The sequence below is a fragment of the Pezoporus flaviventris genome, unplaced genomic scaffold (assembly GCF_033815535.1).
Source record: "Pezoporus flaviventris isolate CSIRO_AGI_PZ_B2104156 unplaced genomic scaffold, CSIRO_AGI_Pfla_v1 ptg000035l, whole genome shotgun sequence".
Taxonomy (NCBI): Eukaryota; Metazoa; Chordata; class Aves; order Psittaciformes; family Psittacidae; genus Pezoporus; species Pezoporus flaviventris.
Genome location: NW_026892583.1, coordinates 10,436,735 through 10,463,138, shown reverse-complemented (window position 1 = coordinate 10,463,138; position 26,404 = coordinate 10,436,735). Strand labels below are relative to the sequence as shown.

Genomic DNA, 26,404 nt, shown 5'->3' with positions numbered 1-26,404 from the left:
CTGTTCTGGGGCTGGGTTTGCTGCCATCCTAGCAGTGTCCCCTGTCAAACAGCTCTCTGCTTTCAGACAGGGTTTGATGTGAAGTGCCTGAAGCAGAGCAGTGCCATGGGACTGGGCAGTGATGCAGCGGGGACACGCTGGGGTTGTGGAGGAAAGCAGAGATGCTGCACACTGGCATCAACAGGGCTGACAGTGTGTTGGGGCTCCCTGAAGTCAGGCCAGCATCAAAATGAGCATATTTGGCACGAGGATGTGTTTTGTGTTCATGGAGGGAGGTGCATATGGTGGCTGGCTTGCTTGAAGTGTTTGGGATGAGGGCAGAGGCAGTAGTTGGGGTGTCTTGCCCTCCCCTCTGCACGCAGAGAGCCCCACACTTTTCTCCCTGCCACTGGTGAGCTGTGGCTGCTGGGATTATTGTTTATCTTCTCGCTAAGGTGGGCAAAGCATCACCTGTGACACCTGGGAACCAGAAGGGCTCAAGGGAGCAATTTTCCCCTGCAGCTCCTCAGCTGCTCTAGCTGAGACACTAATTGAGACAGTGTGGGGTGGCTCTGCAGGCTTGTCCCCGTGGTCTCTCTGCTGTGCAACTCCTGCCTTCACCTGGTGGGATGGAAGAGACTGTAGCAGTGGTAGAGCACTAGGTTCACTTGCTGTGAACAAACAGGTTCTTGGGCTGTCCCTGTACCAGCCCTTGGGGATTTTAGACTGCTGTGGGCACCGTAATTGATGTTAACTGGCCCCATCTCTCCCTGCAGGTGAGTGTGGCAGGCTATGGGATGGATGAAGCTGAGCAGGACCAGTATGAAGCTCGCCTCAAGGAGCTCTTTGACAGCTTTGACAGCACAGGCACAGGGTCCCTGGGGCAGGAGGAGCTCACTGACCTCTGCCATGTGCTGCACCTGGAGGAGGTAGCCCCAGCGCTGCAGCAGACCCTCCTCCAAGACAACCTCCTAGGCAGGGTAAGTCTGGGGTGATGGTGGGGGACAATGGGGGGCCTGGGAGCAAGGCAGTGGCAGGCAGCTGCTCCTGTGTGCATGGGAGGGTGATGGAAAGAGGCAGAACATCTGTAACCTGTGAATGTCCAGCACCTCTGAGGCTCTGGGGCTGCAGGACTGGCAGTGTCTGTTGGTCTGTTCAGCAGGGTGGGCACAGGGCAGCTTCCGAGGGGGGGATTAGTGATAAAAGGGAAGGAAACTGCTCACTGATGTGTCTTCCCTGACTGGAGGTAGTCTGCACTCTCAGAAACAACCACTGTATGTTTAGCCTTGCATGCTGGCATTGTGCTGATGCATGGTGTGTTGTCCTAGTGTCCAAGGCTGAGTGCTGGGTCCCTGCTGCCTTCACACTGGTGCTGGGCCCAGCACATGCTTGTTAACATTGTGTGTGTGCCCCCGGCAGTGGTTAGTGCTGCTTCTGGCCTAGGTCATCTCCCCAAACCAGCTCACCGGGTGCTTGCACAAACTGCAGGGCTGGGGAGGTATAGCCAGGACTTGAGCCTGTGATTTACCTTGACTTAAGCTGTGGTTAAACTGGTGGAGCCGCATGCAGTCATGCACATTTCTCAGAAGAAGAGGCTATTGTCCAACACCGGCAGTCGCTGGCTGAGCCACCTTTGTCTATGGTACCTGGTGCGGGGTTTGGGGGACCAATGGCTCCTTCTGCAGGGCTGCAGCATCCCACCAGCCTGAGGAGGGGAGCTGTGGCCAGTGAGCACACCATGCTTTCCAAAGTGACTTTTTCAGTTGTGGTTATACCTTTATAGAGTTAAATGCCAGGTTGTTGAGAGGAAGCTGCTTGCCCTTGGGGGAATCTCCATGTTCAGCATGGATGTCCTTGTGTTCGTGCATTATCTCTTTCCTGGCACACTGTGCTCAGAGAGTGTTGGATGCTTCCCTCAAAATCATCCTGAAATCCCATCACTGCTTACTAATATCAGAAAACGCAGAGCAGGCAATTGGGGCTCTCGATAGACATAAGCTAAGCAGCCATCCCAGCTCCAGTTTCCTATCAAACTGCAGCTTTCACAAAACAACTCCTTTAATGAACAAAGCCTCCTCTTCCTTGCCTGTCCTTGAGCAGTAGCTCTTCTGCTGAGAGTGAGAGTGCTGGAGAGCAGATGAATCCAGATAGGGGTTTCTGACCTCTGAAGTTGCAGTGTGGCACTCACTTGTGCGCTGGAGACTTTCTGTGCTGCTTGGACATCCTGAGCTTCCACTGCTCGGATGCTGCTCTCTGGCTTTGCTGCTTGCAGGATAGTGGGCTAGAGGTGAAGGAAGGGCAGTAAGGATGTGGTTGTCATGCCTGGTCAGGGCTAAAACAGCAGTGCCCATCCCTGTAGCCTGCTCAGAGTGGGAGGAAAGCAAGGTTAAATGCTGTAAATGCTCAGCCCAGTGGCACCAAAAAGCTCCTGCTAAAGCATCCCAAGTGCTGGTCATGCTTGCCCAGCTCCATCCCTGTGACCTGTCCCATGGCACAAGACATCCTGAGGAGCATTTTTATTTCGTTGCCCTGCTTTGTCTTGGGAATGGTTCTCGTTTACAGCCTGTGAATTGAATCATGTCAGAAGAATCCATCTCCTGTGCTTCCTCCCATCTCTCTGGCATTTGTGCTCGTTAGCAGCAGCAATGGCCCATGTCTAAGCGCGAGCCTGATTTAATAGCTATCGAATCCTCTGGGTTTCCTAGGGAGCTCATCAGGAGAATAGCAGCAAACATGTTGCTCCCTGAGTGCAGGCTCCGTGCACCTGCCCTGCCAGCTCCTTGCCGCAGATGGTCCCTCTGTGTGGTGGGAGCAGCCTTTGTTTGCCTTCACTTCCAGAGCCTGGGTTTTACAGGAGGGCACTGGGAAGGGGGGGCAGTGGAGGGACGGTTTTGTCTGCTGAGGGGCAACTCGGTGGGGCCACGTGCTTGCTTTTGTGCCGGTGGCTCTGCTCTGGGGATGAATGCTCCGTGGTGGGGCTGCTCGGTTGGACCGGGAGCTGAGCCAGCATCCTGGTGAGGGGCTGGATGGGCTGCATCCCCGGCACACTCGGTGCGATGCTGTGGGGATTAGTGGGTACACGCTATTTCTGAGCTGTGGCGGGGGTGTGCAGATCCTGCCCTGACTCGCAGCAGAGCCAAACCATCCCAGGACTGCTTTCCCCATGCAGTTACATGTGGAGGCGATGCAGTCACAGCAATTCCTAAGATTTTTTGGGGAGGCTGTTTCCTCTGGCCCCTTACACTTTACTGCAGGACTGAGAGGATATGCACAGGCATGTCCTTCTCATCTGGCCTCCGAGAGGTTTTGCCCATTAATTAGCTAATGCAGAGTGGTGTCTTGGGGACAGTGCTCGTGGGCTGCAGGATGACCGTGGTTATGTGCTTTGCAAGGATGGGGCGAGTCGGGCACCTCCAGACCCTGCACAAGGACCGTTCTCAAGCAGGGACAGGGAGTTCAGGTTTCACCCTGCCCTGGTGCTGTTGCATTAACAAGCCTGCAGCAAGGACATTGTGGCATGGGGCTTTGCTTTGCTTGTAAGCTCCTTTCGATGCTTTGGCTGGTGACCTCTTGCAAATATACTCCCTCTGAGCCAGCTGTTCTGCTGCCCCCCTAACATGCAGCATCTTTTTGTATGCCAGGCAGGAGACTGGCATTGTGAGATTGCCCTGTTCCTGTTTCTTCTCTACCTGACGTTTCCCTCTGCAACCATGCATTTGCTGCTGCTAGAAGGGGTTTGCAAGCCCGGACAGGGCTCTGGGAAAAGGACTTTGCTTGAAGATCAAGGAGAGGGAGCTTGAAGAAGACACCAATGCTGGTTTGCCCCAGAGTCTGGGGTTGCAGACTGCTGCTTTGCATTCCAGGGACAAATAGTGAGAAGCAGCAGGTAGCTTGACACATGCACACTCTCTTTTTAGTGCTAATAAATCACAGCTTCATAGGAAACTTGCTTTAAAGCTGGCGTCGAGGTATCTCAAAGATGCTGGGGTTGCTCAGTAGCTGGCAGCTTGGCTGGTCTCCGATTACTGTGAGGAAGCCGGCCTGAGCTTGCTATGCCTGTGTTGGTGTATTAGTCTTGATTCTGATTTACTTGTTCTTGGGGACAAGTCTCCTCTCTGGGGTCTTAATGTGCCTGCAGCACTGTGCAGAACCCTGGTCTCACTGTGGGGTTTGCCAGTATCTGTGTCCTGTCCCTGATCCATGGCTCTGAGTTGGCACAAACATGTTCCATGTCATTGCCTCCCAAGCTCTGTTGCATTCGGGCTGGATTGGATCAGGCCTGCTGTTCAAGGTCCTTGTGAACAGATGCACAAGTTGGAATCTTGTCCAAATCTAGTCCAGCATATTGAAAATACTATTAAACTTCAAACGCTGCAACAGTGTTTTTGCTGGTATGTGCATTCTGTCCTGTGTTTGTCAAGTTTTTGGGTTGGTTTGAGTGTCTGAGGCTGTTTTCCGTAAGTGGATGGTGCTTTGTGCAGTGCTGCTGCAGGTAGTGCTCTCCTCCCCAGGGCTGTTACGCCTGCCCTGTGCTGGGAATATTCTCTAAGCAAAGCCCAAAGGTTGTTGCTGTTACTTGTGCCTGCCCCTGTGGGCTGTCACATCCCTGGAAGTGCCCCTTGCCCTTGCAGGGTGCCCATACCCTCCCTGACATGGGCTCTCCAGGCAGGAGTGTGACTCTCTGCCAGCACACGGGTGCTGGAGGTGTGCTGGCTTTCAAGCATATGAGGCTTTCTTTAAAATAGGAGTCATTGTAGTGTTTGTGGCTTTGCTGTCAGGCAAGCTGCCTTGCCTGGCTTGTACTTGAGCACAGCTCTGATTTAAACAGTTGTGTTTCCCTAAGCGCTCTGTGTACACACATGCAGCATCTGACCTCGGATGTGCGCCACACACACCTAACCTGGTCATCTGGTGTTGGGATAAGCCAGAAACTTTCCTAAAGGAAAATAACCCCCTCTGCTACCTTGGGCTGTGTCTCCAGAGTTGGGCACTGCTGCTCAGAAGATGCTGTGGGACCCTCTGGGCCTGTTCAGGTGCCTGCTGTTGGATCTCTCTGCTGCCGATTTGCATTTTAAATCCTGCTGTGCAGCTGACCAAGGCACTGGCATGGGCAGGGGGACTGGAGGTTGGCCACCTCCTGCCCTGTAGCCTAATCTTCCACAGGCTCCTCTGGACATTGTGGTCATGGTAAAATTGCTCCATGGCCTCAGTGCCGGAGCCATCTGTCCTGTGTGCAGCTGTGGCAGTGAGGGCTCAGCCCCCCTCCTGCCTTCCTCCCCTTTAGTGCTTCTTGGCAAACACGAGTTATGGGGCTTGTTAAGCAGAGCAGGTTACATGTCAGTGGTGCTGTCTGCACCTGCACAGGTGGTTGTACTCGTACAGTGTGTTCGCACAAGTGATGCAAAGTGATTCCTTATTTTCTTACTGCCATGAGGTCCCATTCAAACCCAGCGCCAGCACTCATCTGAGGACCAGCTGTGTCTATCCCTGTGATTGTTGTCCCTGTTCCTGAGGAGATCCCAGCGGAGGGACCTGTTATTCGAACACCCTCATCTTTTATTCATGCTCATTTAGTCTAAATGTCAAGTTTTTTGAATCGGACAAATTCTCCTATCTCTGTAAAATGTCCTTTTGAAGTACACCAGTGTTTGGAAGTGAATGACAGCAGTTAGTATTCAGATGAAAGCATCCTTGACAAGTTTCTTTGCTGAATATATTTCTAACTGTTTAATTACCTGGGGAGTGTGCATTTTGAACCACAGAGATGATTTGCACCACATGTGCTGCAGTGTGAGGTGCTCCCCTGCATGGGGACCCATGGCTGAGCCCCCAGGTCCGCTGTCATCCCCTGCCTGCCTGGGAGATGTGCTCCCCCACAACATTAGAATTCTCTCTGACTGCTCCTCAAGCTGGATTCGCAGCAACAGCTTTGCCAGCAAGGGCAACCTTGGTGGGTTCTTTAAGTGAAGTCTCTTGTTCAGTGTAAAAATTCTCTCCAAGATTTATTTAGCCAAAAGGAATCATAGCAGCCAGCTTTGTCTTGCCACTGACCCATGTCAAATAGCTTCCCCAGCTGTCCCTGGGTTCCTGTCCCCCACGGCTGGAATTGCTGACATTCCCCAGCGCAGCTGTGGAGGATTCTGTAGCCCCTTTGCAACTGCTCATAGTGGTGAGGCAGGAGGCTTTCTAGGAAGACACAGATGGGAAAGGAGGGGGGGGAAGCCCCAGTGGTAGGATCATCCCTGCTCATGTTTCCCATAGCCTTGCTCCACACATGGTATTTCTATTCCAGCCCCTTTGGAGCCGCAGCAGGCTGGAGCGCCAGGCTGGGGCTGCCCGGGAAAGGACACTGCCATCCACTTCAAAAAAGTGGTTTCTGAAGCTTTATTAGGGGAGTGGAGTATTTCCACAGCTGAATTGCTCATCCCAGGTCAGGACTGGTATCTCGCTGTAGGAGCCACTGGCCCTGGCCAGGTCATCCCAAGCAATAGAGATGCTCCCTGGTCCTGTGGATATATTATTTCATTGTCTTGCTTGTAAGAAAAACCCGACTAATGCACTAAAGCAGTGGCTTTGACTCATTCTATGATAGCAATCATTTTTTCCACATGCTCAGAGATGCTGTTTGTGTCTTTGTGTGTCATTTCCCCAGGCCCCAAGTCTGAGGTGCACTCTTGTCCCTTGCTGAGGTGGTTGGCAGATTCAGGCATGCTCTTGTCTCAGTGTGGTGGGCTGAGTGCTTTGCATTGCTGCCTGTCTTCCTGATGCATTATTAGCATGATATTTAATTTTCTGCACCAGTCGATTTCTTCCTTTCTTCCTTTTTTTCCCCCACAGGTCCACTTTGATCAATTTAAAGAAGCACTTATCCTCATCTTATCCAGAACCCTGTCAAATGAAGAGCACTTCCAAGAACCAGGTAAATACTAAATTATCTAAATCAGTCTGTTTTTCTTTGGCAAAGCAGACATGGGTGGCTGTTACAGAGGGGCTTAGAAGAGAAAGTGATTTCTAGGTGCTAAGGTAGGCTCTTCTGCTTGGATGCCCAGACCTGGGGAGAATGGAGCTAAGGTCTGTTGTGGAGCCTTCTACAAAAGCATTTTCTGAGCTATTAGATATTTATATCCCATTAGCATTATCTGAATGCCTGGAGAGGCACATGATGTCTGGGCACAGACCCCTAACGGCACTTCAGATGCTTAAGACATCTCAAGGCTGCTAAATGTGCTGAGGTCTCTCTATCCCATAACGCTGCCAGTGGCCAAGGATGCTTTGGGTGCTCTCCAGCTGCAGCAGATAGTTAGGGGCAGGCAACCAAATGGCCACTTTATTGCTGTGGGTGCTTTTTTTGCAGCCAGGGCTGGCACACCCCCTTGCCCTCCACTCGAGTGCTTCAGCTCTGCGGTGATGTGATGTGGCACAGAAGCCCCAGCTCAGCAGAAGGCCTGAGCCAGCGGTAGCTGCTGTGCTCCTGCCATGCCTCTGAGGGGCTGCTTGGTGGGATCTGTCTTGAGGGACAGCAGTGTCTTGCTGGAAACCTGTGCTGGTTTTGGGTGCTGCTCTTTGTTGTGAAGGTTGTAAGGGGAAGCTCTCGACAAGATTTCCTTCTAGAAATGGGCTGCTCGATGCAGAAATACTCCCCCTGTCTAGCACTGATTTGCATTATTTTTCTTTAAAGTCCATACTGTTTTCTTGTGTCTGAGATGAGCAGGGTGAGCTCAGACCTGTCGCAAGTTAACTCTGAGGTGACTGTTTCTCCCAGGGTTCTGAACAAGACAAGCCCTCTGACAAACCAAGTTGGGGCTAGTTGGAGAAACACTGGCTGCTTCTCTTCCTCGCTGTCCTGCTTTTTATCTTGCTTTGTTTCAATGTGCCTTGAAAATGTAGCCTTTTTAGACCAGGAAAGGGGGTCACAGGTTTGGTGTGCCACCCTGTTTGTGCATGTGGGCTGGCAGAGCTGGAAGCACTGGGGAGCTGTGGAGGACTGAGCCCCTGTGGCTCCATCTGGAGCTGGGGGTCTTCAGTCTGCCTGCTGTCACACCTGTATGTAAATCCCTAATCCTGCCTTTGGAGCAGCAGGGCTGTGAAATCCCCAAAGGAAAAGACAGCTTAGCAAGGACGGAGAGGGGAAACTCCAGGTTTTCTCTCCTGGAGCATCAGTCTCAGCTGGAGCATCCTCCACTAGAGAGCTCAGCCTCTCAGCAAAATTACAGCTCTTCCCATTAAATAGGCTGCAAAAACTGCAGGGCCCAAGAGATGCGATTGATGGATTACTTTTATTTTCCACCCCTCATTTCCAAAGCTCTTAATGCTTAGAGGGATGTGGGCGATGACAGCACTTGCACCCAGCATCCCTTAATGCAATTTCCCAGCACAGGTCAGTAGATGCTCAGGAGCAAGGGGGGAGCCTCACCGGTGCCTGGCAAGAGGTGAGGTCTGCTGTGATCCCTTCCAGCCCCTCAGAGAGGAGCTGGCAGAGCAGGAGGCAGCCCCAGCACCCCAGTGAACCAGAACTAATCCAGCGCTCTGCATTTATTGGGGAATCATGTGGCTGAGAAGCTCCGGCTTGATTTAAATATAAATAAATCTTCTAGAAAGGGCTAAATTTGGGGTTATTGCAGGGGAAGCTACAATTGCAGCCGGCAAGAGGCTGCATTGGAGCTGGAGAGCCCTCCTTGGGGACACGTTTATCAGCTGGGTCTTGCATGGCAGGTAATCAAAGGGCATGCAGTGCAGGTAGGGAGCCTGCACCAGGCAGGCCTGGGAGGCATTCATTTTTAATGCGTTTTGACAGGTCGGTTAACGCCAAAGTCTTTGCTGCTTTTAATTTAGATCAAACTTGAGATTTGGAGAACAAGCTGCTTTGTGCTGTTGGTGTCAAACTGTCAAGAGACTGTGGAAACGCTGGTGTTCCAGCCCGCCCCAGGCTGGGCAAAAATTGAGTTAAGACCTTCAAATCATATCATTTAAATGAAAATTTAATTTGGGGGGGAGGGGGGGAAGGCACACAGATCTTAAAGCTGTTTGCTGCATCTGCAGTTTGCTCTGCAGGGAAGTGGCTCTGTACCTTGATGAGGTTTTACCCAGGGACTTGGGTGATCGAAAGGCCCCCTGGGGACAGGTGGAGGGCTTCTGTCTTTGATCTCCAAACCAGTGGCTTCCAAACAGCCTGTGGACATGGGCAAGGGGACCCAGCAGGGGAAAGCATCCTTGTCCCGGTGGGTGCAGTGCAAGCTTGCTCAGGGAGGATGGCTTGGCACAAGGAACTTCTGGATGATGGGGCAGCCCCCAGGGTCGTGGTGGGTTCCACAGGCTGGGGACACGGAACCAAAACTGCCATGGGATGCAAAAGCAGATCCTGCAGAAGTGACTGATGGGGCTTTCCTTGTTTGGTGGGGGGGAGAAGCAGTCAGGCTTGCAGATGGCAGCTGATGTATTTGTTTTGGGGTGGTTTTCTTCTTTACAGAGAAGCTAAACTCCCTTTCTGAAGGGACGGCTGCCAGGAGGCTGGTCCTGATGTGCTGCAGGCACAGGGAAGCAGCCCTGAAAACCAAGGCAGGCAGAGTTCCCAGCGCTGCTGTCATCAGTTCCATCCCTTTGAGGATGTGGGGTCAGACCCAGCTGCATGGGTGTGAGGTGTAGGAACAGATCCAGCTGCAAACCTGGGCATCAGCCAGCCAGGCAAACCCCAGCTCTGCTGGGAAGTGGAATGGCTGGGCAGAGAGATGGGAGAAACACTGGGAAAAGCAGAAAAAGGCCTGAATGCTCTAAAAATAGTGTTTGTTTTAGTGTTTGTTTTAGTGACTTCCAGGGAGACCCATCACCCCCAGCAGCACCTTGTGCAGAGGTAGCCTGGATTGCTGGGGTTAGATGTTCTGGAGAGATGCTGCTTCAGGGCTGGGGCTGAGCCTGCTCCTGCTGCGAGCCCTGGGCTGAGGGCGGCTGCTGCCAATGCTCTTTGTCCGTGGGCCACTGTAGCAGTGAGGAGGGCCTGGGGACAATAAAATAGATTTAAGGGTTTGGAAAGAAAAAAAAAATATCAGTTTTGTGGGTGATGGGGAGGGAAATCAGGCAAATAAAGTCAGCTCTGTGTGCTGTGGAAGCCTGGATAGGAAGGGTTTACCAGGGTGGAGCGCAGGATTACAGGAACACCAAGGACAAATTAAAGAGCAGCTTGATGCCATCCTTGCTGCGGTCGTGAGGGGCTGTTGGGTTGTTGTCTTCCCAGCATATGGAGACAACAGAACTGCCCTCCAGAAGTGTATCTGGTGGGGATGATGCTCTTGCAGAAATCCCATCCACGGGCAAAAGGTTGCTCCCGTGGCTGCAGAGGTCTGGCTCCTGCTCCACAAGCAGACCAGGGTGCGGACAGGTATAAAACCAGTGTCACTGTCCAGACAGGGTGACCTAGGCACCTAGGCATTGCCTCTGGGCCAAAATTCATTGCTCCGGTGCTGTGGTGCCCAGCCATTGCTCCTGTCCACCTCAGTTGCTGAGCCCAGGGTGTGAAACAGAGTGTAAAAGGAGTTCAGACAGTACCTGGTGTCTTGGAGGATTAGGATTTAGCAGATCCCAGCTGTGATGAGCTTTGCCCACTGGAAGGCTGGCTGCTGCTGTGAGGAGGATCCCTCCCTTCCAGATCTTAAGCAGTAAAGAAGTTCATCTCTAAACGGGCTTGCAGGACGAGGGTCTTCCTCCGTAAACCTCCTTTTGTCTGCATTTGGTGGCTTTGATGCTGGGCCCAGGAAAATGCTATTTGGCATCAAGTAGAGCCCCCCCCTCTCCTCCCCAGGCATCTGAGGGGAGAGTAGGATTTTGAAAATACTCATCTAGCAGAGAAAGGCGAGTGTAAATCTCCAAGCGTGGAGGCATTTCACTGTCGAGGTGGGTGGGGGGAGCAAGCCAGGGAATTGATGGCTTTTGTCTGCAGCGCTTAATTCAGGGGAGTTCTTGTGAAATGCTTTGGGTTTGTGTTGTTTTTCAGGAGCGGGCAGGGGGTCAGGGAGGTGAGAGGCTTGCTCTCTTGGCAGCTTCTGCTCTTACCCCTGCCCGGGGGCAGTTCAGGGGGGCAGATCAGACCCCAGTGTCTAATTAGCTCTGGAGTGTGTTTTGCTAAGCCCATGCATTGCCGAGGGCTGTAGGAAGGAGGGAGCATTCCTCCTATTTTATTCTCTTTTTTTCCCCTTTCTTGGTGCCTTGTCAGCCACACGATAGAGAGGGTCTTGGAGGAGCAGCATCTCTCCTTGCTGCTGGTTGCAGACAGGGGTACCAGAGGTCAGGCTTGAGGAAGAGCAGCCTCCCCTTGAAGCTCGATACCAAGATATATTTGACAGTGTTCGGGATAAATAGCACACGGGGCTGTCTCATGGGCATTTGCCTCACTGAAAGCTTTGATTTTATTTTATTTTTTTTGGCATCTCCCTTCTGTTTGTGTGCCTTTGAAAGAACATGTGGATTGAGCAGCTCTTTCCTTTCTCTTTTGACTGGAAATGAGAAACTCAGTTCAGCTCATCGATGAACTTTGCATTCAGGGATATGGGTTGCTGCTATTTGCTGGCATGTGTGCTCAGCTTTCTCTAAATCCTGGGAATGCCAAGAGTACCAAGAGCATCAGCTGCTTTGCTGGGGGGTTGGGTTAGAAAAGCGGGAAGGTGAAGGGACTTATAGGATCCTGCATGCATGGGAGGTATCCATGCTCAGCTGGTCCAGAGATGATGGTGCACGGAGTTTTCTGCAAAAGAGATGGGTCTGTGCTCCCAGGGATGGGGCTGCAGGCTGCTGTCTGTTACACCAATCTGATGCCATGGCCCTGTAATGCTATTGCTTTGGTCTGCACTGGGTACCCACCAGCCAACAGCACAAAGGTGCATGGGGGCTAGCAGAGAAAGAGCTGTAACGCAGTATTAACAGAAGCACTCTGGCTCTGGAAATGGGGTTTCAGGATGTCTGAGCTGGGATTCTGTCTGTACCTGGGCTGAGGCACAGCCTGTTTTGAAGTTGGCTTTGCAAGGCAGGAGTGAAGTTTCTGCTCTTTTCAAGCTGTGAAGGGTCACCTTTCTCTCCTGGGGATGTTCTCAGGCTTCACAGCTTTTTAATTGCACAGGAAAAACAAGCACACCCAGGTGCTGAGACCAAAGAAGAGGGACAGAAGTCAGTTGCCAGCCTCCAAATGCTTAAAATGGAAAAGGGGGGAGATGTTCCCATTTCTGCTTGCTGATAAAGCACTTGTAGGGTGGCATGGTTTGAAGGCACCTGTATTTCCACATAAAGCTGGATTTTCAGCTTCAGCAGTGGCTAAACCACACTGTCAGGGTGGGAAGCATTGGAAAGGGAACCCTTCTGAGCATTGGGGAACCCAAAAGGAAATTTAACCATAGCTTCATTATTGCTCAGTTACAGTTTCTTTTCCCCCCACATCTTTCCAAAGACAGATGGGTGAGGAGGTGTGTTTGTCCTAGAGGAGGAAAAGCTATTTCTCAAAAACCCAAAGCCCCCCCCCCGCCCCAGCCCTCTTCTGCAAGGGCAGGGAGATGGCAGCAGGGAGGAAATAAAAGAGTGAATGAGTAGCCACAAACATTAGCATTTCAGAGAGAGCTGCTCGATGGAGATTGTTCACCACCAGGCAAGCTTTAATAGGAGTGATAAGGTTTGCTTTTGTTCTCGGGCTCTTACTTAATCAGCCTGCCTCATTGCGATTTTTCTATCGGCACACTTCATCACACAACTTTCATGTACGAGTCCCAGCTGCAGCAAATCTTGTTAAAATGGCCTTGTTCAAACACAGGCCGCCGGGTTTGTTCCCTAGAGCTGCAATATGGATGGATGGAGTGCAAGGCTGGAGGAATCAAAGGACTCCTAGGCCTGTGTATTTTATAATTCATTGCATAGCTAAGTTGCAGAATATTTTTCCTCTAACAAGCTTGAAGCTTTCTTCCATATCTAAAGGAATATTATCCAAGGAGGCATTTGGGCGGGGGGGGGGTTCAGAGATTCTCTGCTTTCTGTGTACCATTTGTCAGTGATTGAACAGCTTCCCTGTGCCTTACAAGTATTGCACTGTGCATTTGTTTTGTACCAGAGTGCTCTGCAAATAAAATTTCAAAAGGCTGCTGCTCTTGCCACTGCCTCAGTGTGCTGCAAGTGGCAGAAAATAAAGATGATCAAGTCCTGGGGGGGTTTTGATGGCAGGGTTAGCAAACACCGAAGCGGAGCGCGGCAGAGAGCCTTTCCCTAATTGAATCCCTGGTTAATTTGGTCCTCGCTTTAATTTGCCCCCTGCTCCAGACATTGAATGATTCTCACTGAAAATAGCCCAAAACATGCTGATTTATTTTTTGGTTTGATCCTTATCAGTGAGTGCTCCTGGATAATTCAGTCCCCAAAGGCAAAAGCTTGATTTGGGAAGCTGGAGCCAGGGAATGTGAGCGGAGCCCCCTGTAATTAGATGACGACTCCAATGGGTTATTTAGATCTTGCAGTTGGCATTAGTTGCACAGCACAAGCTGGGACCTGCCCCGCTGTCGCCTGAATTAGCCGCTTGTGTTGGCCCTCAGGAGGCGTTTGCCTCCAACCTTGCCCAATTTTTCTTCCACTTGCCACACATTTAATCGAGCTGTGATTTAAATCCACCAAAAGCAGCGGCAGTCACCCAGGTGTCTGCATAATCCGGAGACTTGAGCTGCCTAAGTGCAATGCTGTCCCTAATTAAATCTGCCCATTGCCGGTAATGAAGATCAGTGCAAGGAGGAGAGACCTAATGGACTTTCCATCCAAAGCTGTTTGCAAGGTTGGGTTTTTGGGTTTCTTTTGCCCCATCCTGTGAACAGAGCAAACGTGATCTGGGAATTGGGAAAGGATGAGGAAGATGGAGCCCTGATTTCACTTGATGACAGCCTTTTCATTGAGCAGGACTCATTCCAAGCCATCAGGCCAGATGGTATTGAGGGTAGTGGTCCTGGGAAAGGAGCAGCCACTGTTGCCTGCCCAGGGGCAATGGTAGTGGAAATTTGGAGCTCAAAGTGCTGCAACCAAGCCAGTGCTGTGTGGTGTGACCTGGAAGCAAAAACCATGTTACTGATAATGTTTTGTTCCTGAATGTCACAGATTCATCCCCAGAAGCGCAGCCTAAGTACATCAAAGGCGGCAAGCGCTATGGCCGGCGGTCCCTGCCGGAGTTCCAGGAGTCCGTGGAAGACTTTGCTGAGGTGACTGTCATTGAACCGCTGAGCGAGGAAGCATGTCCCCCACACATCGCCTCCAGCAGCTGTGAGGAGGTGAGCGTAAAGGGTCCTGGGTGCTGTGGGAGCTCGCCATCCCCAGACATAGCTGCCCCCCACGCCATCCTGAGGTGGTTTGGGTGTCCTTGGGGCCTTCCTAGCAAGGGTGATGGTCTCCCTCTTTGCCGGTCCCCGGGGATCAGCCGTGCCCGGCAGCACCTCCCTTGCTGCAGCCCCAGAGTCCCACCTGCAGGCAGGCTGCTGTGGGGAGCTGGGGAGGATCTGGGCACTCGGTGATGTGCATTGGTGCCACTGATCTTCCTCCACTCCTGGCTGCAGTGTGGACCAGCGGTCAAGTGAGGGCTGAGATCCTGCTTCTGTGGCTAATGAAGTATGGGCTGGGAGCTAAGTGAGCAGAAGGAGCACATCCTCATCTATTATCTCATCTGCAAAAACCTGGCCATGGCTCTGGTGCTCTCGGGTAGAGAGGATTGGGAAGAGGGGTGGTGAGCAAGAGAGCTCTGCAGCAGGCGGCTGCCTTGGGATGGTGCCCTAAATGCAGAGCCACCAGCTGCTTCTTTCAGTCTTCTACTTTTGATTTTCCCAGCAAGAATCTTTTGCACCAAAGCTGCATGGCTCTCACCAGCCCCCATGCTTGCTCCAAAATCCAGATTTTTCTCAGGTTTCGTGATCAAAATTTGTGTCTCTTTGTGCCAGTGCTTTCAAGCCCAGAATCTTTTCTCGCTTGTTCAGAACAGAAGAGCGGAAAGTGAAGAGTGGTTGGGCTTGATGGGTGTGCATTAGCATACAGCCACAGCAGCACTTCTCTGACACTGGGCTCATTCCAGCCTGTCCCAGTTTGCCAAGTATTGTTGATTTAGTGCTGCATGTTCAGGAGCGCACAGTGGGAGTTTTCCACTGGGAAGGAGGAAACTGTGATGCTTTCTTTGCTCATCTGTCTCCTGGCTTCACTTGTGCTTTCCTAAAGATGTGGGGGCTCTGCAGCCACTGCACCCAACGCTGCATGGGGAAGTAACAGAGAAATTTCCAGGTTTCCAGTGTTATTCCTATGCAGTTGAGCTTAAAAACTTTTTATATATATATATATATTTATTTTAATTTTTATTTTTTTAGAAAAAAGGCTTTTCCACCAGAACCAGCTTCCTTACCCTATTCTCAGTGATGTTTGCTCACCACCACAGGGATGCTCCTCATCTGTCTCCTGGTGCTGGCCCCATGGGTTGCCCTGACCTTGAAATCAATGTTAATCTCCCCACAACCCCCAGGGAAGCTATGTTCTTGATGGAAGAGGTCCCTCTAATTTTACTCCTCTGTTTTAACTGTCAAGGAGGTGTAAAAGGCTAGTTTATTAACAAGGTCATTCAATTAACTCAACCAGTACATAACCACACTGTGCTTCCTGGTGGGAACACTTGGCTGCACCTTCTGGGGTGGATGGGATGGTTAACTCTCTTGAAACTTAAGCAAACCACAAGCTAATTTTGTTTAAATCCCCACTTGTCAACTTTATCAGCATTACTGTCTTATCTCTGAAAGTTGATTCTCTTGGTATGCACAGAAACCAGTTGTTTGAAGGCATAGGGGGTCCTGGGGCTGAAATGCTGGGCAGTGTTGGAGACTCCTGATGCGTTGGCTTCTTGGTACCACAACTAACAGCTTTTGCCCAGTTTTCTCCTGTTGCACCATAAACATGTTGTCGCCTGCACTCTGCAAGGCTGCCTCTAGCCCAGGGTGTTTTGCTGGCCTGAGAACTGGGGCAGTGTGGCTTAATTGGTGCTTTCTTTCAACCAGTGCCAATTAAAAGGGCTCAGACTCTGTCTGAGAGGCTTCCTTCCCCTACTCATCTCTGTAAACAGGAGAGGAGAGGCTGGAGGGCTGGTCTGTGTGTGTGCGGGATCGGCTGCCTGGAGATGCTCTGTGACCTCCATCCCTGGTGGCTTTCTAGGGACTGGACAAAGCCATGAGCACCTGGGTGTGAATTCAGCATTGACCTGGCCATGGGCAGAGGGTGGTGTAGGGATGCCAAGCTTCCCTTTGATCCACATGAGTTTGTCCCCATGGATACTACTAGGAATATGGGTGGTGAGGAACAAGTGGCTTTGGCACTGTTATGAATGTGGTGCTAATGGAGCTGCCGCAATGAAAGCCCCTAGAAATGCAGTGTGAAAGCTTGTGGTGGTTAAAGCTGTGCATCTCCATCCCTGACTACCACTTGAGCTTGTTTGTTCCAACTTCTTGATACAAATGATGGATTTTGGTGGGCTTGGGAAGCACTGTGACTGCTTTCCTTTCTGCCTTGTGTTAGACCTGGTGATGATCTGCTCAGCGGTGGTGATGCAGGGTTGGGATGGGGAGCAGGTTTGGTGGCCATGGGGTACCAACCCCAAGCTGGTGGTGGAGCAGCAGCACCCTTTGGCTTGTAGGTTCGCAGCAGCACACCCCTGTGTACACAGCCAGACATGGCCAGTCTTAAGGCCATGCTCACTTCCAAACCTCAGTGCAGGGCTTCTATCATCTCTGCTTCCCCAGCTGCTGCCTCTGCTCTAGGAAAGGTCAGTCCTACTTGCAGGCTGTAGAAACTGCTGTCATGTCCCAGCTCTGTCCCTTCACTGCTCACCAAAGCCGGTCACTCCCCAGACATCTGTGCTTGCTTCTGCATAGAGCGGTTTCCAGCATGGCATGGCCTTTCTGAGCAAAACCTTCTGGGAGGGTCAGGCTTGAAGATTTTTGTCTTCAGGTCCTACATGCACAAATGTGTGGCCCGCAAAGGGCAACTGTTCTGTAAGGCCGGGATCTGCAGAGAACAGCTCAGGATAGTGCTTACCCCACACAAATGCATTATTGATGTGACTCTGGTGCTTTGCAGCTGAAGGCAACTGGCAAAATGGAGTGTGGAGATTTGCTGGCAAAAGGGGTCTGTGCTCTGGCTGCTCAGACCAGGGCACTGACCTCCGTGTAAGCATGCAGGGAGGGGAAAAACGGGGTCCATCATCATTGATGCGCAGGCTCACCTTGCCGTGTGCAAAGCAGAACAGGCTCAGCGTGTGCTCCTGATCGTTGTTTTAATTAGCAATATATTCTGGCAGAGAACAAAGGCCTGTCTTGCTGAAGCAGATGGCAGGGGGAGAGAGGTTGCTGCCTTATTATGGGGAGAGGCCACCGCAAGCAAACAGCACAGGCTGCAGATGCTAGCCTGGGCTCCAAGCTGGAGGGTGGCGAGCATTGAAAGCCACAGCCATCTGCTCCTCAGCCCGGCCAAGCACGTGCCTGCCCAGATAATAATGCATTCCTGGGATCTGCACTTCGCCTGGATGTGTGTGACCTGCATCCAGCTGTAGCACTGCCGGGGCCAGGGAAACAATGCTGTGCCTGACATTGGGATGCACTGTCCCTCTGCACCCATCCCAGATCTGCTTTGTCCTCCCGCTGGCGGTGGCTGACCCTGAGCCCCCACTGCATAAAGGGACCCCCTTGCCCTCCATAGTGAGGCCCTGGCATGGGGAGAGAGGTCACATGAGCTCCTCAGGGTCAGTGTCAGGGGGTTACCAGCCTGCAGCACACACACACATGCACAGCCCTCCTGTATTCAGCCTCTTCAGGTTGTTGGTGTTCATAGAGTTACCTTGTGCTGCGGTTTGGGGTTCTTGGTTTTGTAAGTCCCCAGCTTGAGAGAGTCTGGTGCTAAACGGTTTAGATCTGATTTTGTATAAAAATACATGTTGCTTATGCAAAAATACTTGGACATAGCAGTGGATCCCACTTCTGAGCATCACTGCTCAGATTCCCCCTCGGTGTCCCCCTCAAAGACAAGGATGAGTGGCTGTGGGGTGGCAGCTCTGTCTGGCACCCAAAGATTCCGTCTCTCAGTACAAAGTTGGCTGTTGCACATGCACAGGCACCTATGGGTTGGGCTGGGTTGGTGTCAACTCATACATTTTTGGGAACACAGGCTCTTTTCTATCTTTGCACATGGTACTTCAATGGTACCTGTTGCCTCAGCTCCTGCTTTTTGTGTGTTCACCCTGATGGTTTATCAGGCAAACCAAGAATCTGCCACATGAACACTTCCATGGTGGTGCTGGCAAGACAGCACTTGTTTGGGCCAAAATCTGTAGATTTCTAGTGCAGTATTATAGGTGCTCTTGGCTTTCTCCAGAGCATCCAGCAAAGCTGCTGTGACTGCCTGCCTTGGAAAGCAAAGGTGAGGCCGCCTAGCTCCATCTAAGGGTCTCCCTGATTCCTGCCCTGTGACCCTCCCCAAAGGCAGAGGGGTACATTGAGATGCTGCAGCAGCAAACAGCCCTTGCCTGGTCCAGGAGATGTCACAGGAGCAAGCAGCAGAGCTAAAAAAAGGTCTAGTGAACTAATCCAGTTTCCATGGTAACATTGTAGATTAATGGCTTTTAGCTGTAATCTGAATGAGATGCATTGAACTTTTATATGATGATTTAGAGCCTCTTTATGTCCTGGGTGACTTTGACTTCAAATCCATCAGTCACATGCATGCAGAAGTATCCACTTGTAACAGTGGAGAAGTGACATCTGCCGCTGGCACAGCTATATCAGAAGTTAATATCACTGAGCATTGTGTGTGATTAAATACCCTTGGCTGGGACAAGGGTGGTAGAGACATAACAACGTGTAGTACATGAGGAAATCACTTTAAACAATGTACTTGTGCCCTGCTCCCAGTGTCCCTGAGCTGATGTGGTATTGCTACAGAGGAAGCAGGATGGCTTAAGACCAGCAGATAGCATGTTGGGGTTTTGTTCTGCCGCTAGCTCAGTGGAGAGCTTGTTGGCAGTGTTGTTCTGTCTCCTGACCTAGAGCTACAGCTCGTGGAGGTGGTTTGGAGTGGGCTTGGCTGAGCATGTGCCAAAGTAGGGGAGGATAGGGTGCTCGAAGGGACAGCCCAAACTCAAGTAGTGGCTATATGCAGTCCATGATCGTAGAACTACAGACTGGTTTGGGTTGGAAGGCACCTTAAAGCTCCTCCAGTTCCAACCCCCTGCCATGGGCAGAGACACCTTCCACTAGACCAGGCTGCTCCAAGCCCTGTCCAACCGGGCCTTGAACACTGCCAGGGATGGGGCAGCCACAGCTTCCCTTGGCAACCTGTGCCAGTGCCTCACCAACCTCACAGTGAAAAACTTCTTCCTAATATCTAATCTAAATCTCCTGTTTATCAGCTTAAAGCTGTTCCCTCTTTATCCTATCCCTACATGCTCTTGCTCCAGCTTTCTTGTCAGCTGCCTTTAGGTACTGGAAGGCTGCTCTAAGGTCTCCGTGGAGCCTCCTCTTCTCCATGCTGAACAACCACAGCTCTCTCTTCCTGAATTTTTATCTTGACCACTGATACCTCTAAAGACAAAGCAGCATGGTTTCCTTGGAGGGCAAATCTCTTCTTCCCTCCCCATCAACCTGCTGGACTCTGATCTGTTACCTCTCAAAGGTCATTTGCAGGGCTTTAGGCATCTTTCTGCAGCTGTGGTTTATCCCCACGAAAGAGCCTTGCATGCCAGAAAAAAAGAGCATCAAAGAGCCATGGATTGCCAGCCCAGCCTGAGGGGAGTGGGGAGATGAAAGCCTGGCGGTGTTGCTGGAGCCCTGTAGCTCATGCTGACTGCAGAGTCTCTTTCATGTGGGCGATGTCTTGCAATAATAATAACTTGGGAATCTTTTGTTTTCTCCCCAGCACTGGAAGACGCGAGACAGCGAGGAGTATGAGGCTGAGGGTAAGAGCAAGCAGCAGTACTTGTATGTGCTTACTCTCTTTTCAGCTTTGAAGATGAATCGGAGGGGCACACTAAATCTCAGGCCATCTGGGTGTGCTGAGCAGTCCCAGCTTGGTGTGGTGCAGAGTTTGACAAGGTGCATATGGGGCAGGCAAGCCCCTAGCTGGGAATTAAAGGAAAAGCGGGGCTTCTTGGAGGTCAAAGTCTTGTGCCTTAGCCCTTCTGCCCTCTTTTCTTCCTGCTGCCTGATGCAGAGGCTGTCCTGCTACAGGTGCTTCTGGTCTCCCTGGCCTCAGCACCCCAAGAGCAGGTCCCGGTCCCTGCTCCTGCCTGGGGGGCTCCTGTAGGAGAGGACAGTAGGCACTAGATGTCATCGTGGACCAGTCATTAAATATTTCCTAATTTTCCTACAAGGGAGAGCAGGGTGACCCCTGGTGTGATGGTCGGGGTGACAGTTGGGCTTTGGCACCAGCCCCCAGCACAACGTGCAGCTTGCAATGGTATGTTTATAACTAAGCCATGCAGCTTTTAATCACTTCAACATCTCTTCTATATTTCAGCTGCCCTCTAACACCTACTCCATCCAAAGGGACCAATTTTTGTTTTCTTTTTTTTTTTCCTCAGAAAGTTACTTTTTTAGCCCCAGGATGGTAGCGGATGCAGGGAGGTGTCAAGCTCTGACTGGTTTGTGTCTAGTGGCATTTGCAGCTGGATGAGGCTGTACTCCAGGCATTTGCTGGAGGTAGAGGAAGTGTGTGCACCTGAAGGCTATTGGGTTTTGAATTATTTGTTTTATTATTTTTCTTCCCCTGAAGAAGTGCTTGAAAGTATTTTTAGATCAAAACATACACTAGAGCTTACGTTCGAAGGGGATGGGAGTTTAGGAAGCACCGCTTGTGGGTTGGCGTTTATGGAGACAAGCAACCATTGAAGTTCTTGACCTGGTCATGGTTCGGTATGGGGATGCAACTTGCTCAATCCTCTCCTTGACCTTATAACTGCCCAGAAGAGGAGGGGCTGGGTCCCTTCTCCATCCATGCCAGTAGCCAAGGCAGCAGGGGTGTGCTTCTCCTGGCTGCCAGCCCAGGTTGGCACAATGCACTTTTCCACAATCTTTCTGGCCATGGTCCCGTCCTCACTGGTATGTGGGGTTCCCTCAGCTGTGGTGGCACATGTGAGTTGAGTGCTGAGCAGGATCTGCTTCTTATTGTAGAGTCCAATAGCCATACCCTGAAATAATGAGTGTGCTCTGAGAGGGATGGGGTAAGGCAAATGGTCCTGTGGGGTCTGACAAACAGTGAGGGATGCTGTGCCTGCTGCAGCAGCAAGTCCCCCAAGCCTTCACCTGTGTGCAGTGGGTGGGCGGAAACCAGAGCAGCTCTCCCCTGTTTCCAGGGCAGCTCCGGTTCTGGAACCCTGATGACCTGAATGCCTCCCCTGGTGCCTCACTGCCCAGCCCAGACTGGATAGAGGAGAAACTGCAGGAGGTCTGCGAGCACCTTGGCATCACCAGGGATGGCCACCTGAACCGCAAAAAGCTTGTCTCCATCTGTGAGCAGTATGGGCTCCAAGCAGCAGCTGGGGAGGTGAGTGGCCAGGTGCAGACCTGCTTGCTCCAGGGTGTACATCTGGGTTTTGGCATGGCCCCCACAAAGTCTGTCCTGTGGGTGACTGCAAGCCTAAAGCACAAGTGCTGGTTCATACGTCACCACTTGGAAAGTAGTTTTCAGCCCAGCTTATGGTTTTCCAGTGAGGCTGTTGGTGTCAAACCACCAGAAATGGGAAACTGCTCTGGTAGAAGGCAGCTGCCAGCCGTACTATGCAGTGTGCGTGTCTTCTCATGCATTCGCAGAGTAAACTGGATTTTAAAACATATTCTGGATTCCAAAACATATTCTGGATTCCAAACGTGTCTCCTTAATCCCCAAAATCTTTGAGCTAGACAGTAAATATTAGTTAAAATATTCATAGCTGGTTGCTTTTGAATTTGTTGAGGGCCTGCAGGCTGTTTCTGTCCTGCAGGAAAAATTCATGAGAAAATTATTTCTTTAGCAAAGAAGTTTGTTGCCAATTTATGGTGAGTTTTCTTAAAAAAAAATTAAAAAATTGTATTTTAAAATACAAATTGTAATAATTTCCTTCATGAAACATGAATACATGAGCAAGTATTCCTTTGCAGCATTCATAGTAAAATGTTTTCAGGGTATTAAGGCACAAAATGGAAAGAATAAATTGTAAGTGAAGAAACAGCAAAGGACTAATCTTAACATCTCTGGTCCTAATAAGGTTGGTCTTGCTTTGCAGAAAGCAGACTGCCCCGAAGCATAAAACAGATTTATAAGACCTTGCAGTGTTTTACTGTGTGTTTTGCCCAGTCACTTCAAGCTGCTGGGGGTTTGGTCTGTCTCACCACCTTGCACTTGAATCCTGAGGTCACTCTGTCTCAAGAGCAGAACGAAGTGAGGTGTCTTCATGCTGCCTCACAAGATACGGAGGCTTCAAGAGGACCAGGAGCTTACATCATTATACAGGCAGGATTTTCATAGTGTGTGTGTGTGGATGTACAATTTTCTATACGAAGGTTGCTGTACCAGTGTTAGGCTGATGCAGTGTAGCAGGCAACTCTTGCTTTGCGTTTTTCCTTGGCAGAGCCTTGGGAATAGGGTGCTTTCTGCTCTGTCAAATTGTTACCATTGTGGTTTTGGCAATAGCAAATGTGATTTCTATCCCTTGCCACTTGCAGGTGCTTGAAGAGGTACTCCATAACCTGGAGCAAGATGGCACCATGAGCATAGAGGACTTCTTCTATGGCTTGTTTAAAAGTGGAAAGCCGCTGATGCCCTCAGCATCTACACCATACAGACAACTGAAACGACACCTTTCCATGCAGGTGGGAAACTGAGGTGGATCCTGGGGTAGAGGCAAGAGCGGGGGGGAAGTCCTGAGGAAATAGCTCCTAGCTTGCCTCCTGCTTTTCTTGCCCATTTGTCTCTGTGGTGGGGCAGCTGTGACTATCCCCCAAATGGGTAGGCTGAAGACTGTGGGTATGCAGGTCCCACATATATTCTCTAACTATTTTGGGGCGAGGGGGGAAGAGTTTGGAATCTTCTGCCCATCTTTGCTTTGAAGCTGAGGCCTACAGCAAAAGCACCTGTGCATATGCTTCCTGCAGCCTTCTTAGGGGAGGTGATGCTTGAAACCAAAACCAGAGAGTGCAAAACACTTTTGAAGCATTGAGGACACTCCAAAGTGCCTGGTTGTGCTGTGGTGCTGGGATGTCAGCAGCAGCATTCCTGCTGGGTATTTGGCTTGGCAATGAGGAAGGGCAGACTTAATCCTTAATCTCCAGAATACTGTTAGTGAAATTACATTTAGAAGCCTTTCTTGTCACGGGGTGGGCAGATGCCTGGCTCTGCCTGTGCCCCATCACATCCTCTCCCCTTTCTCCACAGTCCTTTGATGAAAGCGGGAGGCGCATGATCACCCACTCTGCCATGTCCAGCACCATTGGCTTCTGCCTCTTCTCCAACCTGGATGATGGGATGGGCTATGGCTGTGTGGAGAGTGTCCTTGACTGCTGGCACCAGGAGGGCATAGAGAACAGCCAGGAGATCCTGAAGGTAACTGACAGCTGCATCTTAACTCTTCTGTTTGCCTTGTTTTTTTATCCCAGTATAGGATGCTGAACTGTAGCCAGATCACTTCTTTATTTCATTTCTTTGATTCCCAGTGCTAGTGAGAAGAGTCTAATCCCAGAGAGCTAGAAGTTAATGATAAAAATGTAACGTGACTTCCAGCTTAGCTTGGAAGAGGTCACCTTTATTCATAGAAAGTTGACTATGAACCAGCAGTGTGCCATTGTGGTCAGAAGGGACAATAGTATGCTGGGGTGCATTGGGAGGACTGTGGCCAGCAGGTTGAGGTTCCTGTACTTGCTCCTGGTGAGGCCACATCTGGAGTACTGTGTCCAGTTCTGGGCTCCTCGGTACAAGACAAGGAGCTGTGGAGAGGGTCCAGTGGAGGTCACAAGGATGATTGGGAGGATTGGAGCATCTTTCTTATGAGGAGAGATTGTGGGAGCTGGGCCTGTTTAGTCGTGGGAAGAGAAGACTGAGAGGGGATCTCATTAGTGCATATAAATATCTCAAAGGCAGGTGCCAGCATGATGTTGCCGCACTCTTTTCAATGGTGCCCAGCAACAGGATGAGCAGTGGCCATAAACTAAAACACAAGTTTCACCTCAACATGAGGAAGAACTTGTTTATGTTGAGGGTGGTAGGGTGCCCAAAGAGTCTCTCTGGAGAAGTTCAAAACCCTCCTGGACTCGTTCCTGTGTAACCTGCTTTAGGTGGCCCTGCTTTGGCAAGGGGGTTGGGCTAGATCATCTCCAGAGGTCCCTTCCAACCCTAATGATTGTGCTTCTGTGAATCTAAATCCTTTACCTCACTGAACAGCTGCTCCTGCAAACGTTTCAGCATTGGGATGTCCTAAATTATTGCCTGTGCTGAGTGGAGGGACAGAGCTTGGAAACCTTGCCCAGTCCTTAGTGTTTTATTATACAGAGTAAAGGGTAATGGGGGGTTGCAAATCAACCATCTGAAGTCATTCTGCCTGCCCATCTCACTAGAAGCTGTGGCTGGGAGACGATAAATTCATGTGTCATTCTGAGACCATCGCTGGGTTCCCAGCAGCAATAATGGCAGATTTCTTTTGGCATTCAGTGGCTGTGTGGGTATTGACACCCAGGTGGTAATAAACTCTGCCATAGCTCAGGCTTTAAAACCCACTTGTAGACCAGTTTGATAACATGGTACTACTTACAGTGGACTTGTGTGATTATGCCTTCTGCTTGTTGCTTTACTCTTGTAACTTGCCTTGTTATCAGTGTTCGCAGTGTTTCAGTCCCACTGCCAGCCCTTCTGTGCTTCACTTTGTGTTCCTGCAGACTTAAGTTGAAGGAAATGAAAAGCAGTTGAAGGAGAAAAGAAGGTTCTGGGGAGACTTTAAGGCAGCTTCCAGTGCCTAAAGGGACTGACACAAAAACTGGAGAGGGACTTTTGACAAGGGCCTGTAGGGATAGGGCACGGGGAAATGGCTTTAAGCTCAAATAGGGTGGATTTAGATTAGATATTAGGAAGAAGTTCTTCCCTATGAAGGTGGTGAGGCACTGGCACAGGCTGCCCAGAGAAGCTGTGGCTGCCCCATCCCTGGCAGTGTTCAAGGCCAGGTTGGACAGAGCTTGGAGCAACCTGGTCTAGTGGAGGATGTCCCTGCCTGTGGCAGGGGTTGGAACTGGATGAGCTTTCTGGTCATTTCCAACCCAAGCAATTCTATATGGTTGATTCTGTATGATTCCTTACTCTGTGAGAGGTGGGATAGTTGCTATCAAATACCTCCTACAAGGCTGTTTCTGTGTTTCTACTGCAAGAGCTGATTTTGTTTAACATGAGCATCTTCAACCACTTTCTTGCAGCATTTGAAGACATAAGAAGGCCAGTGTAGTTATGTCCTCTAGAGAATTAGTGGTTTTAATCAGGCATAGGCTTAATTTCGTGTTGGTCTTACAGCACAGCCAAGACACTTTCCATCTCCACAGCTGTCAGCAGCTCTTTAACATAGGAAAGTGGCAGAGATGTCTGGTTTATTGCCCCAAAGGCATTTGTGACACATTAGTCTCTTCTGAGCCTCCTCATTTTATTCTGTCACTCCATGTACAAATGTCTTCAGTCTCCTGCAGGGCAAGAATGCTTGTTCTGCTCTAACAATGTGGTGTTCTGCAGGCTTTGGACTTCAACTTGGATGGGAAGGTGAACCTGACAGAGCTGACGCTGGCTCTGGAAAACGAACTTTTAATAACCAAGAATGGAATCCACCAGGCAGCCCTGGCAAGCTTCAAAATGGAGATCAGACACTTGCTGTAAGTCACCTAGATTGCCACCTCTGCTGTTTCCTCACTGCCCTCTCCCTTTGGCCCAGCAGAAGTTTAAGTAGGAGCTGATTAATGATGGTTCACAGCACTTCTCTGAGGGGCATTGATGTGGTGCTGCCCTTTTGCTGGAAGGCAAAGTTCTTTTCTAGCTTGGTCAGAGACTTTCAGTGCTCTCATTTTGCATGGGTAAAACACTCAAACCCAAGTATTGCCGAAAACCAGACTTAATAAAATCCAAGCAGTAGGCTGTTCCCAGAGCCCGGCTCTGCGGTCTGGAAATGGTCACTGCAATCTACAGTTGTCGATGGCCAAGGAATGCAAACCTGAAGATGGAGGCTGGTGCAATTTGATAAGCAGTACCTTTAATAATAACTGATTTCTTGTAGTAGCATTACATAGGTTTTGGCATGTGATAAAGGGGTGGATGAGGTACAAAACCACCTTGGATCCCCGCTTTTTTCCTTTGAAAGTCAACACAGTTTGAATTTGCACTGGACTTGCCACGCAAGCCTCTCTGTTAAGAG

The 26,404-nt window shown here is 50.5% G+C and overlaps 1 protein-coding gene across 9 annotated transcripts in view; it reads left to right on the top strand.

Annotated features, from left to right (window-relative positions):
- Positions 1–26,404, top strand: part of NIN (ninein) — a 62,610-nt gene that overhangs the window by 5,091 nt on the left and 31,115 nt on the right. For all 9 annotated transcript variants that reach the window (XM_061462495.1, XM_061462486.1, XM_061462489.1 and 6 more), the window contains 8 exons: positions 756–959; positions 6,817–6,898; positions 14,083–14,252; positions 19,912–19,951; positions 21,347–21,537; positions 22,695–22,841; positions 23,404–23,571; positions 25,732–25,868. In XM_061462495.1, the coding sequence (XP_061318479.1) occupies positions 777–959; positions 6,817–6,898; positions 14,083–14,252; positions 19,912–19,951; positions 21,347–21,537; positions 22,695–22,841; positions 23,404–23,571; positions 25,732–25,868 (1,118 nt within the window). In that variant the 5' untranslated portion in view covers positions 756–776. The remainder of the gene's footprint in view (positions 1–755; positions 960–6,816; positions 6,899–14,082; positions 14,253–19,911; positions 19,952–21,346; positions 21,538–22,694; positions 22,842–23,403; positions 23,572–25,731; positions 25,869–26,404) is intronic.